This window comes from Stegastes partitus, unplaced genomic scaffold, assembly GCF_000690725.1.
Source record: "Stegastes partitus isolate 25-593 unplaced genomic scaffold, Stegastes_partitus-1.0.2 Scaffold497, whole genome shotgun sequence".
Lineage (NCBI taxonomy): Eukaryota > Metazoa > Chordata > Actinopteri > Pomacentridae > Stegastes > Stegastes partitus.
The window spans coordinates 296307-312983 of record NW_007578228.1 but is presented as its reverse complement, the minus strand read 5'-3'; the positions used below and the strand labels follow the sequence as shown (position 1 = coordinate 312983).

Below are 16677 nucleotides of genomic sequence, written 5' to 3'. Positions count from 1 at the left end.
GACTGTGGGAGGAAGCCGGAGAACCCGGAGAGAACCCACGCTGCACGGGGAGAACATGGAGACTCCACACAGAAAGATTCCGGTGTCCCCACCGGGACACGAACCGGCGACCGTCTTGCTGCGAGACAATGGTGCTAACCACTACTCCACCCTGCAGCCCTGTCAGGGTTCCTACACGTTTGAAATTTCATAATCTCATACTTTTTCCAGACTCTAATTTTCAGACTTCTCGGTAAAAAAAAAATCAAATGGTTAACTTGATGTTGTCGGACTTGGTCTCATGCTGGGTTTAGCCAAAAACGGTGTGACTCAGAGGATTTGGTGACAAGACGACAGTGTTTTGTTCTCCTGCATATGACTCCCAACCGCCGCCTCCGCCATGTTGGAGATGTCAAACGATTTCACACAAAGTCTGCATTTAGCTTTCTTTATCCATTTGGGATCCTTATCCAACCAGTCTTTATATTTGGGATTTATGAGCCAGTCGTCAGAGTATTTACATTTACCCATTACGAGTTCTGTCAACGACCATACAAGACGTTTTGAACAGCTCACAAACTTTGTGGACGTCACCTGTCTGTCGAAGCAGCAGTGGAACGTGACGACACCTGGGCGGGCCGATGGGTTGGAAGACGGCATTCAACTTGTCAATCTGCCCAGTTGTTTTCTGGGACGCGTAGCCATGGATCTGTTATATGAGCCGACTGTTTGCTCACACAAATATTTTAGCTGCGCTGCTAAGAGCCCTAAAAACAGATCCATCCATTTATTTTTTTTTTTAGATATTCATAATTTTATGTCTTAGAAAACAGAACTGTGGTAATAGTCTTGGAAACATGAATATTTTTTTTCGTTCCATACTTGCGTAGGAACCCTGCGGTGTGGTTCCTCTGTCAGGATCTGAAAGGTCGGTTTACTGATGAATACAATCAGTCTTCTCTCTCACAGGTGACAGATTTGCTCAGATGTTTGGACAACAACAAAGGTTTATTCATCCAGTCTCATCTTTTCTCAGTCTTTTAAGAGTTCACGCAACACGTCTTCGAACCTGCTGTCGCCGCCTCATCCCACGAAACAACACATGTCGCACCGATAATCATTCACCGGGCGAGCTAGCCTGCCTGTTGGAGGCCTAATCGGATCATGACAGGCAATGTTCAGTCCAACTTCTTCCGTTCCTTCACAATAACAAAGCCCTAACTGAATGAGCCAGCCTCCGAGCCTCGTATGGCGGGTAAATGATTCGCTCAATTACTCTCCAACTGGGACCGCAAACCACATTAGACGCAAAACAGACGGCCGCAAACATGAAAGGCAACTTTGGGGATGTTTAAATACCAAGAAACACACACTTAATTTGCCGTAACTGCATTAGCGAGGCAGCTAATTGACAGCAGTGCGTGCGGCTGCCTCGGCCCGCCGTGTCCGACGGTGACCGCTCGCCCCGCTAACGTGAGCCGCGGTGGGCGCACTTGACAAAATATTAACAAGGTTACGGCGGGGCGAGGGCATCTGGAATGCTCTCAGCTGTGGGGAGCAGCTCTGGATTCGTCTTCAAGGGGAGGCAGGTGATGCTGCACGTCAACGGGGCACCAGGTCGGTCCTAAAACTCGGACACGAGAGCCGTGCAGACAGTGGAAACCTCACGGAGGGGTTTTTATTTTTGTGTGTGAACCCTGCGTGTGCTGCTGTGTGTTTATTTTTTATGAGTCGCAAAGATTCTGTTTTCGGATCTAATCAAAGCCAAACAACGTGGCAGCACGGCCGCCGAGGCATTCCTGTGTGTTTCGACGCCGCTGGACGCAAATGGCAAATTGGAGGATCCTTATGCATGTAAATGATCAATTCATTTTCTTAATCACAAATGTGAACCATAGGAAACCTGGCGCTGCCCACGCCACCGGCCCGCCGTGAGCTGCTTGTCTGTATGCGTGATCACATGTGGTACGGGGAGAGGCTCGCCCCGCTCCATCCGTCGGTCATTTGTGTCGGCGGCGGCGGCTCTCCGTTCACATACGGCCTTATGCATATGGAGCCGCTGCTCGTCTGACGCTGCAGCATGATGCCGTCGTCTCCAGGATTCGTTATACGTGAACTCACCTCATTTGCGCGTGTGTGCTGCGTGAGGGAGGCTCTAATACTAAAGGCCTCTCTTGCATGTGATGGCGGTTATTATACGTGAGCAGCAGCAGCAGTGTGTTGGTAAACAGAACATCATTAGCTGATATGATTTACGAGCTAACAAACAGAGGCATGGACATGGAGGCTGCTTTGTTTTGTCCATGCCTCTTCCTTCCTTTCTGTTTTTGTTTCTACCTTCTTTACTTTGTGGTTTGACACTGACAATAAGTCATGTGAAGACTAATGTTGTGGTTTAAATGCAAAGCAAAGAACATATTTAAATAATTCCCTCACTTTTTTATTATTATTATTATTATTAATAATAATAATAATAATAATAATAATAATAATAATAATAATAATAATAATAGTTGCTTATTTTCTAACAAGATTTTTCATCTTTTGGGCCCCAAATCACTGCCACAGTGTAAAAAGGTTGTTTTTCCTGCATAATTCTTTATTTTACTTCAATAAATCCAACTTATGAGCACAAATACAATAATTAACTTCCTGAGCATTTTTGCAACCTGCAGCGTAACAGTTCATACTGTACTGATAATTTGTCATTAAGCAGGAATTGATTAACTGTTTATGGACCCAATGTGATAGACAGACCTAAAGAATTTGATTTTTTGCACTTTGGCACTGTAGCTTATCCATTATTGTTGTTGTTATTATTACTAATGCTGTTTGTTGTTGTGTTGTTGCTCGTACAACAATTTCCCTGAGGTTCCCTACCAAAGGGATCAATAAAGTTCTATCTGATCAAATCTAACGTCTGTTTCTACAGCTCGGTGTAATCATCAGTTCATACAAGTTATTCAGAGATTAACTCTTATTATCCGTGTTTGTCAGGTGACAGAAGTTCGTCAAATTAAGTTTGTGTTGTGCAAAGATTTAGTCTTTTTAGTTTTAAAAACCCTACAAAGACAAATTTGGACGACTTCTCGGACCTTATTTTCTCCATCAGATAAATAAAACTGCCCCTCACTTGCAGTAAAATGCATCTGAAGTGATCTCTTCTAAACACAGGAGGCATAATTCAAACAAACCGACTCGGTGACGGTGAACGTCTCCTCTGAGCTGTCGTATTTTTTTGTTTATGTTCAAATCAGCAAAGAAAACCTGCCATAAAACTTCAATAAAACAATTCAAAATGTGTATTTTTTTGATATTTGAAACCACAGAAATAATGGTTCTGCACAGATGAAACAATATATTTGTAAAAAGGTAAATCCTGTTCTACTTCCTGTACCACACGTACCCCGGCATGGGCCCATTCTTGGCCAGGTTGTAGACTTGTCTCGGGTTCAGGAGATACTGGAACTTTCTGTAAATCCTACAGGAGAGAACATGAAATAAATCAGTAGCCAAAACAAAAAAGACTCACAGCCACCTGACTCAGATATGACACATCAGGCCGGGCCTCGGCGCGCTCAGTGCAGCCCGGTGTCCAATCAGAAGGTGACGAGGCAGTGGACTGGGCAGCGGGGTGGGACATACCCAAAGTCCCCTTGAGGAGAAACCATTAGAAAGACTAATTCATTTTAATTTCAATTTCATTATATCAACTGGCTGAAGTCATATTTTGATCTCATAATTTAAACAAATGAGAGCTGGCGTAATAAGGAGTGAATGAATATGTTTCAGTAATAACCCAATTAGCCCTGGGTTAAAGAAGGGGGACCAGCCAGGCAGCCAGGCGGCGACGTGACAGCCAGAGGAGTGTCTGAGGAGAGGCTGTGTGTGAGAGCTGACGACAGCAGCAGCAGCAGCTTTAGGTAAATGTTATTGTGTTTTTATTTGACTGAGGAAGCCTAAAGCACTCGGCAGCCAGAGGCCAGGCGGCTGCCTTTCCCTCTGCGGCTGAGGAGCGCCGGCTTCAGAGGCCTCTTGTAGCATGTTGAGACAGATTGTGTACTTACCTCTCTCCCTGCTTCCCCCCGCTCTTCGGATTGACAAACAATAGCAGAGGATGAGTGCCCTCTATTGTTGTGATCTGAATGGGAGATGTCAAAACAAACCGTCGGTGTTTGGAGACTGCAGGATGCTTCACAGGAATTCACTTTCAAGCCATATCCCTCAGACATTTTATTGAGTGTGTACAGCACTTCCAAGCGATGCCAGTCATCGGACTCCGTCCACGCCGCCGTGTTCCCGTTAACCCGGCCCAGGCGAGCTGTGGGCGCTCCACGCTCCGCCTGGCCGGGCAAAAACTTCATCTTCTGTTAATTATAATATCTAATTATAAAGGGGAGCAGTGATGGAGATTCTGAAGCCAATAACATCATGGGTCCCCTGGTTTTTAATGAACTGGTGTGTTTAAATAAGTTCTACCTTTTTCTAATCATCAAAAACCCTCAAAACCAGATTAAAACCAACAAACGTATTAATTCTAACGGAGGATGAAAATATTTACATTTTTCACAGACTCAGCAGGACTGTAGTTCTATAAATGCTAATATGTGGTGCAACTGGTGCAATAAATACACATTTAGTGCACGAGTCCATCCGGTTTATGTGGGATTGACTTGCAATGTGCGACTTCACAGTCAAGAAGCAGCTAATTCGTGTGTTTTTTAAAGATTTTCAGACAATAACAGAATTCGATATCAAGCTTTGACGACTCAGATTTACATTTTGTTGGATCAGTTTATTATTATTTTTTTGGTCTTTTCATTGAATTTGCTGATAATAAGGAAAAATTCAGACTAACACTGTGTTTATTCTCTCCTAAAATGACTAAATAATCATATTTTTGCTCTAGTTTTCACCTAAAATTGAGACTGCTTTGGTGTGAAGCGCTATGAGAGGCTGGCTGCTCCTCAGGCTTCAGCGCCCATGAAGCCCGGTGTGTATATGCAGCACCGTAAAACAACTCATCTATCTAACAGCCAATCAATACGCTCAACCCGATAACTCATAATTCACAGTTTAGTGGTGATAGTTGTTTGTCACTGCTTCCTAATCGGCAGGGCACTTTGTCTCGTGTGACGTGGGAGAGGATGTTCTGGTTTCCTCTCAGCAGCAGTGAGACGGTGGACGGGCAGAGCCCTCGGCGCCGGAGGCCCATCTCACAAAGCGCCACCAAAAACAAGCTGGGATCCAGCGGCCCCTGTTTGAATTGCCCTTCCTGCAGTTAGTCTGCAACAACTCGCCCAGTGCTCTCCCTGACACAGATGAAGCACTTAACTCCCCCTGTCTGCTATCCCAGCAGGCCAAGGGTGAATTAATGAGCACCCTGTCCAGTCCAGAGTGATCCATTACTTCCTGTAATTATAAATAATAATCTTGATTATTACGCTGGTTAGCCAGCGAGCGGCATAGATGGATGTGCCTGGGATATGATTCATCATATTTCTCTCCCAGCCACGCGCAGACGAGCAGTCGCCACAGACGGCGGCAGGTTTCCATCGCCGGCATGCCGGCTGACAGACATTAGAGAGGACCGGGCCGGACTGGGCTCCGTGTGATACAGATTACCAGCAGGGCCCGCAGAGTCCCGTCACGCATCCCAATACCCACCGCTCAGGTTCATTCTAAAGCAAATGAAAGCAGTTCTCTGTGTGTTTGCTGCTGTTTTACAACGACTCTGCTTCATTTGTCTGTAAATCCCAGAATGCTCTGTTTTAGATTTCCTATCATGTGACCTCTAACTGTGAACCGAGACCCCTCAGATCCAACAACCAGACGGTCAAATGTCGTCCAGTCAAAGCTTCACTCACTACTGAGGTGGTGACTCATTTTAAAACAGAATAAATTTATGAATTAAGAACTTAAAAGGAGCATTTCTGCAGCTTGGGCCTTTCATGACCTCACAGAATTATATAATCAGGGAGATCTATACAACAAAAATAAGATGAATCAAGTGTAAGTGGTCACTGAGATTGCATGTAGTACATCTATACCATAAGCAAGGTGCAGATTAACACATAAAATACAACATTTATGATAAAAAAAAGAGACGGATTTGAGCGTAACCTGCAGGCCTTGGCCGTCGACGGTCACCGAGTTGGCTCTTTGCATCTTCCCTCGGCTGGACTGGCTGGATCGGGAGTCTTTCCTCAGCGTTGACTGCCGTTCCTGAGGTCAAAGGGCAGACGTTTACTTCACATGCATCTTCATTTACTTGTTGTGCATATTAAATACAGGGACAGACACAAAACAGGCACAACTTGAGGTGCAGCACACACTCAAACCGACTTATATCTTTTCTGACTACAAATAAATGAATAAACACAGATTTGGTAAATTTCAAACAGATGCCCGGCAGCAGCGTGGACGACATCAGTTTAACCTTCATGTCGGTAAATAAATCAGCGTCACTAAATTTGACTGTAATTTTCCACAAACTTACTTGGAAATATGAGTTTAACGTGAAATCACAGCTCAGCCTAAATGCAGATTCTGAACTCCAGAACAACTTCCTTTACAGAACTCATCATTTCACATAAACCTACTACAAGAACTCAATATCTGGTTGTTATCCTGCCTGTTTTTTTTTTAAAACTTCTGCCACAGAAGTTTAGATAATTCGTGTTTTACTTCCAAACAAACAAACTTGAGACGTTTTGGAAATAAACTCCCCCCAAAAAATCATTTGCTGCCCTTTTCGGAGCTCAGTGGGAGAACACAGGCTGACGATTGGATCCTCAGATAACACGAGCGTCAAACGAGGTCAGGCTCGCTCAGACTCAGAAGCGCTGACCGGTGAGGAGCCAAGTCTTACCAGGACGACGGGGCAGATTGAGTTTGGGGGCAGGATGTGATCCTTCAGGGGTCCGCAATCACACTCGGGTTTCACATGGGAGGCACACTTGTTATGGAGCTGGAGGAGGTGGCAAACATGATTAGCAACCAGCCCGCGTTGAACGCCGGCGTGTTCGGCTGCACAGGTTCAAGTGCATTCTGGGCATTTATTTGCATTACATGTGTCGCCGCCTCTGTTTTGTTTTCTATTAACTTGCAACTGAAAACAAGTGTTTTCTGAGTGTAAATTGGTGGGATGTCTGAGGTGCAAAAACGAATCCCTAAACAACAAGAAGCAGTGGGAATATAATGAGGAGGTGGCTGCCTCTCCTCGGGTGGCGGCTTACCGTGATTTGACACCACACACAGTGGAGCCCAGTCAGGCCCTGGTAACACTTAATGGTTTTGTGACACTTGTCACACTTGGTGGGGCAGTTCCCTTCCACCCAGAAATGATGCATTACCTGCGGAGAGAGGGGAGAGGCAGCAGTACAGGGAGGCAAAGAAGTGAGAAAAGAAACACGGTGCAGAAAAACAAGACGTATACAAAGGCACAAAGTGACACGACAATTAAAGAAAGCAAGAGGGGAAAGCAAACAAGCAAGAGGGAACGAGGAAAGAGCCGAAAGACGGAAAGACGCCCAACAAATGATGCTGTTTGTGTCTAAATTGGGCTCGTCCTGGTAATTAGCAATGCTTAGCGGCACACTGAGTTGTTTCAATTCCATTAGAGGAAGAGAAGCCCTCGTCCTAAGCTCCGCGGAGCATTGCTGATCCAAGCGTGCCGACTGGTAAACACTTCAATTGGACGCACCTCTGTGTTTTTCTTGGACTTGACGTAGGTTTTAATGCAAGACAGCGGCGCACGAGCCACGCAGCGCTCGTGGACTGTGTACTTGCAGACTGGGAAAGGAAAAAAAAAAAGAGGGTATTTTAATTTTTTCAATTAGGAAAATATGGAACATAGAGGAAAGAAAAGCAGACATTATATATACGGTTACATACATATAAAAAAACGTACACTAGGGTTTGAGTAATGTGTTTGGAAAAGCTGTGCTGAAGGCGCTTACTGCCAATATTTTGTGGAAAAACAGCTTGTGTGCAGGCAGCAGCACTGTGTGCACTATGAATTAAAAACAAATTGGGCCTAAAACACAAGCAGAATTTAAAAATAAAAACTATGTAGTCTGTTGTGGCGTGGCTTGTTTTTCTCTTTTTTTCTCCTCATTTGATAGTTTCTGATGAATCCTTTGACATCTTTAACATTTACTCAAATTGGAAAAGCAGCTTGTGGACGATCCCCGAGCACGGAGGCTAACAGGCTAATTACATATCTATTCCAAGGCCAGGTGATGAAATAAGCTGTCAGTTATTTTTATGTAAATATGATCACAATCATATTGGAAACGCGACACATGAAAGACCACACATGCCCATTATATCGCATCGCACCTGTCTGAATAAATCTGTCAGACGCTTAACAGCAAGTGAATTACTCACACGAGCAGCAGAGTCCCTGCTTCCCCAGTCCAATTAGCATGTTGAGACACAGGTTACAGTAGGCCGGCTTGTTGAAGTGCTTCAGTCGCCACACATGCTGCCCGTCGTCTTTCACGTTCTGCAGCGAAACAACAGAACTAATGATTAATTGATTGAATGACTGCTGATTGACTGCTTCATTACATCACTTCATATTCTCAGTTAATCATGCCACTGATTTATTTGGCTTGTTGATCGTCTCACCGGTTGAATTTTGCACAAAAAGCGTTTCGTTTCTATTTTACTTTTCCGGTGAACTGATCCAAATTCAGCGAGGACAGAAGTGTGCTGTCTCCTTTTTCTGTAGTAAAATTCATTCACAAAAAAAATAAAAAAGACATCTGGTATGGATTTCTATTCAAGCTGGTCAAATGCTTCCACCTAGTGGGGAAATCATGAACTGATGGTTTGTGAAGCAGCAGCAGAGATGTTTTCTGGAAACAACCTCAACAGAATATCTGGTTTATGAAACACATCATGCATGCTGCCTCCTCGGATTATCAGGTTCAGCAGCGAGGCCCCAAAATGAAACGGCTCAGTTTGGATTTATGTTTGAAATCTGGTTAACGCTATGAATCGCAGTAATTTACAGCGAATTAGAAGCTATTAAAGAACCACTGTAGATGTATGAGATCTGAGCGTCATTAACTTAATCATAGTCTCGTTGGAAGGATCTGAAACAAGACTGAAAAAGTCAATTTACACTCGTGGGATGTGAGAGACGTCAAGTTTTGGCAGGTGAACATAAAATATTGTGCAGGGGTGTCCAGTCCTGGTCCTCAAGGGCCACAATCCTGCATGTTTCCCTCTGATTCAAATGATCAGGATTGTTATCAGGCTTCTGCAGAGCTTGATGATGAGCTGATCATTTGAATCAGGTGTGTTGGAAGAAGGGAAACATCTAAAACATGCAGGACTGTGGCCCTCGAGGACCAGGATTGGACACCCCTGGCACCGTGTAAGCAGCAGAAGCTTAACTATTAATAGGTGCTGTGATGATGTTATAAAACACATCAGGTTGACTGACTGGCAGCACCGCTTGGTATCTGGTAGCTGTTGGTCATGAGTCCAGTTGGGCAGCATGGGCTTAAGTGCCTTGCTCAAAGTCATATGTGCTCTCTATCCAGATGATTGAGGTGTTTGGCCTCAAGGCTCTGTCACGCAGCATATGCATCAACAAGCTGCCATGTTATCCATCCATCCATCATCTCTACACTTTAATCCTCACTAGGGTCACAGGCTGACTCAGGGTGAAGGCAGGTTCACCTGGACAGGTAACCAGTCTATCACAGGGCTACACTTAGAGACAGACAACCAAGCACACTCACATTCACACCTACGGACAATTTACAATCACTAATTAACCTCAACATGTTTTTGGACTGTGTGGGAGGAAGCTGGAGAACCCGGAGAGAACCCACGCTGCACGGGGAGAACATGGAGACTCCACACAGAAAGATCCCGGGTGTCCTCACCGGGACGCCAACCTGCGACCTTCTCGCTTCTACCCACCGAGCCACCGTGCAGCCTTTGTTATTCATCTCTTCCAAAATGACCGTTAAAGCTTTCGTCCATTACAGTCCACAGACAGTCCACTACATGTTCATGTGGCTCCAATCTGTCATTCAGACACTAGTGGGTTCCTCACGGCTTCATTCAGACAGAACCACGGAACATGCACAATATTTGTCAAACAGGTTGGACAGAACATCACGTGCATGTAGAAGAATAATGCACTACTAAACCTTCAGCCCGTCTGACGTGAAGGAAAGTAAACAGCATCAGTTCCTGTTTCGTGCTGATCGCTGCTATCTTCATGATAACTGATCAGTAAGTCCTGAAGCTGCAGCTGCTTAGAAGCTCATATGGATCCTGTCTGATGCTGCAGGTGTTCAATAAACTCAAAGGACAGACTCCTACCAACAGCTGGAAGCAACAAGATAAGCTTCACTTTGTCAAGTTTCATTTCCATGGACACACAAATGAATGAGGGATGGCGATTCGTGATTTGAACTGTGTCTGCTGCTTTATGGGATGTTTTTGGACCAATTTATGTGGTACAGTGTGAAAAAAGCCTTTCTCAGATCAACATGTCCTGTCTGTTGATATGAATGACAGCATAGAGTTCAGACAATGAAATGTCACCTGGTCCAACCAAGTTCAACTATTGCTGCAACTTTCACTGAAATCTGAACCTGGTGGAAAACAGAAAAGCGTGCATGTCAGGAAGAGGCTTGTTTTATGAAGATCTGTTGTGAAAATCATACAGAGAAACTTGGGTTGTTGTACATGTTGGTCTCATCTTACACCAAATCAAATTCTGGTTTGTCCGGTAATTTGATTTATGAATATCTGCAAAAGTAGTGACTTTACTCATCGCTGAATCATTCAATCATCATCGTTATACTTCATGTTTGGTGCTAAATAGTAAAAGTCGGCATGTTAATAGAGAGTTAACACATTAAACCAGATCATCTCAGCTGTTTACCGGCTATGTTGACACAAAAATAGGAACAAATCCTGAACCTTGTCTTTGCCGTTTGTGCCCAAAGTGATGGATTCCCTCCCAAAGGCTCTCAGACTGGATCCCACTATCTTTAATGTTTTTATTGTGGTTAATATATTTTTGCTTTTATATTTTAATTTGTTCTTAATATATTTTACCACATCTGTCTGCTTTGTTTTCGATCCTTTGCATTCTGCTCTGTGCAGCTCTTTTAAACTTTGTGTGAGAACGCTGCAATATAAAAATGAACTTATTATTGTCATTATTAGTCAGAAGTGAGAGTTTTCTTCTTAGCTGTGCCTCCTGATAGCCAGCAGTCAGCGTCTCACCGTCTCCAGGCCCAGCAGGACCAGCAGTGGGATGGTGGTCAGACCTCCTTGGATCCACTCGCCCAGGGACACGGTGCCGTCGTGATCATAGTCGATCTCTCGCATCATTTCCTGAAGGATCTACAGCAGCAAGAAGAGAAGTCAGGAAGAAGTGGGACAGGTGCTGCCTTAGCTGGAGTGTAAAATATGTGAACATTTTGTGGTAACATGGCTTAAAAAACAACTTGTCAGCCCTCAAAATGTTAAAAATGTCCGTCAACAGATGTCATTTAAAGCATAATAAATACAAATATTTCTTGTCTTTCTTACTGGTTTCAGCTCAGTCACGTCCCACTCCAGGTACTCGGCCACATGCATCATCTGGGAGATAATGTGCTCCAGCTCCTGCGGCGAAACCACAGACGGTCATTACAGGCACAAAAATACAGTATTTACCTTTCTGTGTATTGCAGCCTTACAAGCCGATGTCACTAAATGTCTCTGGCGTGATAAACAGCCGCTAATAGCGGGTTGAGAATGTCATTCTTCCGCACATGAGAGTCGGGAAACAAAGGCAGCGTGGGAAGAGCTCTGCAGCTGATGGTTTAATTACAATGGTTGGTTTTTGGAGGGACTGCGGGGGCAGAGGAGGGTGACATTATTATCCAGTGAATCACTGTGATGCTCTCTGGACTTCTTTAGATCCTGGAGTGTCAGAAAGAGTGCAAATCAAGATTTCACACTTTTAATTTACTGGAAAATCTTGAGTATAATTTGGGTGATAGTGAATGAATATCTTGTTTTTTGTGTGTATTCTGTGTCCTTTTGTCGTGACTCTTTCTGCCAATATTGTGTGACTAATAATTGGATAGATTACAACCCCCCCTCCACCCAGCCCACCCTCTCCTGTTTAACCCTTTAATTCCAGCTCCTGCCTTTATGCTGCCTATAAACATAAACTCTGCAGCTCTTTCATTCATAAATATGCCCACATTTGTTGTCCGTCTTCTCTTTTATTCGTCCATTCATTTGCTTTCATTCATCGTTTGGGCTGTTGAAGGATTACATGTCCAGGATTAGACAATGCAGCGTAGAATGGCTGTTTAATTAGATTTATGGATGGAGGATAAACGACAGATACGTAGAGGTGGATGTAGAGAAACAGAAATGGAAGATAGAGAATAAAGGCAAAGCGAGACAGAGAGGGATGACGAGCTGGCTGCCTGCGACACACATTCATTTCTAGCTGCTCGATTTTGGCACTTTGTTGTTTTTCTTTTTATTGATGCCGGTGATAATAAACTGATGGTTCGTCAGGTCTTTTCTGACATTTTCTGACATTTAACACAAACAAATAATTAGCTAATTAAAATTTTACAGCTGGCAAATAAAACTTGAGCTGAATCTTGATTTCAGTTTGACTTTTGAACACCCTTCGTTGTAAAAGTCATGGGAAAGGACTCAAATAATCTGATTTCTGGGGAGTGGGATGAGTTTGCACATCTGAATATAACAATTATTTAAAACCAAAACACTCTTTACGAGGGGAAATATTTACCGAGCTGTCCAAAGACCCGTTTCCGTCTGTGTCATAGAGGCGAAACATGACTGTGGAGACAAGAGAAAAACAAAATGTCAACTCCCTGCAGCCTTCTCAGCGCTTACAGTGAACGTTTAAAAGGCCCGGAGCAGCTTTTGGCAGCAACCTACGCGGCGCTCTTCTCCGTGAATGTCACTGTGCACTTCAGCGCAGCAAAACAAAGCCCATATCTCAGCAGCTGGAAGCATCTGAATGCTGCAACTTTAAGTGTCCCCCAATTACCACTCAAAAGCGTCGCCATGGCAACAGACAGGTCCCACATCAAAGCCCTGATTGGCTGTCGCCGAACGTCACACCGAGTCGTGACAGCTTACAGCTCTGACCTGGCTGCAGATCATTTCCATGCTAATGCCTATAGATAGAAACGCTCCAACCCACCGCCGCCGCCCCCAGCTCGGCCGGGCTGCTGACATCATAAAGAGTTGACGTCAGACCGGCCGTTCGTCAGGCCACTAACGAGGAGCTAATTGCCAGTTTCCTGAGGGGGTGTGACCTTTCGGAGCGACGGGAGGAGGGAGGTGATGCCGGTGTCTGGTGTTTGGTGTTGGGTGGAGGTTTATGGTGTTGGAAGGAGGTGGCTGCGGTGACCCAAAGACGCCCCAAGAAGGCAATAAAGTGCAGACGGTGATGGGATGCCGCCTGAATGTGTCGCAGGGAGAAATGGAAAATCTTTTAATCACTCGAATCTCCTCTTAAAGTTAATTTTCATTTTGGCCAGATTTCTAAAGTAGCTCAACTCACAACAAGAAGTTTCCTGATTATTTCCTGTCATCTGGAATTCAGACATTTTGATCTGATGCTGGAGAGAAACTGGATTACATTTGGATATCAAATACTAAAATTGTTTTCAGGATATTTTAGAGACTCAACAAGACAACAGTTTATTTTCTAGACCAGCTCAGTCTACTTTTAGACCAAATGTTTGGGGATGTTTTTGTCGGGTTTGCATGTCGGTACCGATTAAGTTTGCTTCTAAGTGAAATGATTAATGACTTAATAAGCGCCTTTTATTAGTTTGTGTTCATATTTCATAAAAAACAGGATATAAGGTCAGTCCTATGTTGAAGCCAATGCAGACATTTGTAACTGGGATCATCGGAAAAGGTGACATCTTGCAAAAACACATGAAACAAGAGAATCTGCACTGAAGTTAGATCAATTATTTCATGACAAAGTTTCAAGACAGATGGCTTAGCAGTGACACCAACCAGCTACAGATTGCCACAAACTGCTCATTTCCATTGATCAGCACCCAACCAGCCTGAACAAACTGCACCGAAACACGAGCAGCTCTCAAACCAACCAGCAGAGGGCCCCGTCCACTACAGAACCAACAGCGATGTGGGACCCACACGGGAGGAGACGACCGGGGATACGGGGAGAGAGATTGCTCAATAAGTTAATTCCATCATGTGTTCGCACACGGGCAGCGTCGGTTGAATTATTTAGTCATCCAAGCACTTAATGAGCACCGCTCTGCTCAATAATTCAGCGTACGGATGACAATTACTGCAACACATTAAAAAAAAAAAGGTGGCTGTCCAAGCAGCGCAACCCTGTGAATAAATGATGTGACAAATGCAATTAAGAGATGTGTCGATGAGCTGCCAACTCCTTTGTCAACGTACAGGAAACGGTTTAATAGATGGGGTTTTATTTGATGATCGGTTATGAACACAAGCTCCAGCCAGAGGGCACCTCTGAGTCCAGAAAGCCGAAATGTTGCATCGCTTGGAGCTGATTTTGGTTCATATTTTCACTGGCAGGGAAGAAAACAGGACAAAAAAGCTAAGTTTGATTGAATGCACTGATTAATTACCCAGAATCGCAAAAAAAATAACAACCTAAAACATTAGAACAACAGTTTAAATCAACAGTGAAGGCTCATGGGTAATGTACCATATAATGAGTTCTGTGTGGTATTAGTTGAATAAAGACTGTCAGGATGATCGGTCTACTCCAGAGTTTCTCAGAGTTCAAACCAAGTACTGAGAGCACAGTCACAAGCGAGGAACGAAGGTTCACAAACAAAATAAAAACGCTAAACAAGAATGAGCAGTTCCTGGAGAAGAACCAGTTTAGGAAATTTTAACGGACGCATTTCACACTTATTTTTTTCAGACTTCAATGACATGTTGGTTTGTTTTCACAGCGGCTGCTTCGACTCATTTCTGAACACGAGGTGGTTATTTTACATCCGACAGGCAGATTGTACAGACCGGGACACGTCTCTGAGCAAAGACGCGTGGCTTTATCCTCTCTTAGCCTTTGTCTTTTTCTCTGGGATTCAGTCTGACCTTGCTGAGCCTGAACAACCGCCCTCCTCCCACTGAGCTTTAACTCAGCCGCTGACATTTATTCTGCCTCTTGGTGGCTCAGCTGTCTGGCTGGTGTGTTTTATTTGTGTACGTGAGGCTCACAGTGTTTCTTGCATCTGTACAATTTATAAATCTAGGACTTTTCCACCGTCTGATCGTAATGTTTGCTGCACGTTAATATAAGAACGTGATACTCACACTCCAGCTTGTCCTCGGGACGCCCGCCCTCCAGCAACGACAGGTAACACACGATGTCCTTGAGCTGCACTGTTTCCAGAGGCCGGGGCAGGGCGGGCGTCTTCAGAGGGGTCGAGTTGCCTTTGATCAGCTTCAGGCCTGGAGGGAGACACAGGAAAGGTCAAAACATCCTCCACAATCCCTCTAATTTTAGCCCTGCAACCTGCTGGCTCAGAATGCCCGACATCAGTCATATCCGCAGACTGATCAATGGTGGGTGGTGTCAAGTTCGCCAAACAAACAACAGCATTTCAAGGCCTCGTCTCGTTGCGTTTAATGGCAGGGTGGAGATCAATACACGACGTTAAGTCATTAACACTCCCCCCCTCATCGATTCACCGCTCTGGTTAGAGCTGACAAACAGATCTCAGCATTCAAGTCAAATATAAAACCCAACATATGGTGGTTCTTTTGTTCCTCTCTGGGGTGTATGTAAATCGCATTTACACGTTTGTAAGCAACATTATTTGTGGTGCAGCACAGAGACCGCACACTGAACCCAGAAACATGGAGCTACACATCTTTTTATTACCACTGACAAGAGTCAACGACATTCAACGTATTTTAGTTTTAGAATCAGCTTCTTTTTTCTTTAAGCGTGACCGACTTTATGATTATCACTTTATTCACTGCTACGCTACGTCGCCGGCCACTTTAAGGGAAAATATGTTTTAGCCTGAAAACATGCCAGCGTGGAAGTCCCCAACTGTATTTTTAGATTTACAGTTGTGGCAACCTCGTTTTACTTTTCAGTGAGAAAGTTTTCAGCCTCCAGTTATTGAACGAAACCAGCGACTTTATTCGCTCTAGTTTACATTGATTGTGTTGTTCAATCTCTAACATTAATGCAGAATAAATGATGTGAAAGAAGCATCAAGAGGCAATTCCACGATTGTAAAAACTGTACTTGACATCACAGTTATTCAGAGCTATAGTTTGATGTATATGTTCAGTTATTGTTAAGCTTCCAGAAGTTGGTAACGTGCTGAAGCCCAAAACTGCACGATTCCCATGTTGGGAAGAAACCTCATCCTTAAAATAAGTTGTCATGAAAGTCTCAAAACTTTCAGGTAAAGTGGTCTCGAAGAAATCTGAGGATGGCTTTCCTTTCTCAAAGCTGTGAGTCAAGATCATTTTGTTTTTAGACTTTGCTTGTGTCCCATTTTTGAAGTCCAATGAAATTCCTGTCAGAATACTTATGAGCTCTGGTTGTATGTGCTTTGATCAGAAGTTTGTAGGACAGTGTTATGATCTGATATTTGACATCTTTGGATTACAGGTGAGCTAACAAGTCCTACA

The 16677-nt window shown here is 44.0% G+C and overlaps 1 protein-coding gene across 1 annotated transcript in view; it reads right to left on the bottom strand.

The window, feature by feature from the left end:
• dgkb (diacylglycerol kinase, beta) overlaps positions 1 to 16677 on the bottom strand; it is an 86996-nt gene that overhangs the window by 57422 nt on the left and 12897 nt on the right. The window contains exons 5-15 of the mRNA XM_008287365.1: positions 15340 to 15477; positions 12782 to 12831; positions 11554 to 11628; positions 11245 to 11364; positions 8371 to 8488; positions 7685 to 7773; positions 7218 to 7334; positions 6851 to 6949; positions 6103 to 6204; positions 4047 to 4120; positions 3386 to 3460 (exon numbers count right to left, since the gene is read on the bottom strand). Of these exons, the coding sequence (XP_008285587.1) occupies positions 3386 to 3460; positions 4047 to 4120; positions 6103 to 6204; positions 6851 to 6949; positions 7218 to 7334; positions 7685 to 7773; positions 8371 to 8488; positions 11245 to 11364; positions 11554 to 11628; positions 12782 to 12831; positions 15340 to 15477 (1057 nt within the window). The remainder of the gene's footprint in view (positions 1 to 3385; positions 3461 to 4046; positions 4121 to 6102; positions 6205 to 6850; positions 6950 to 7217; positions 7335 to 7684; positions 7774 to 8370; positions 8489 to 11244; positions 11365 to 11553; positions 11629 to 12781; positions 12832 to 15339; positions 15478 to 16677) is intronic.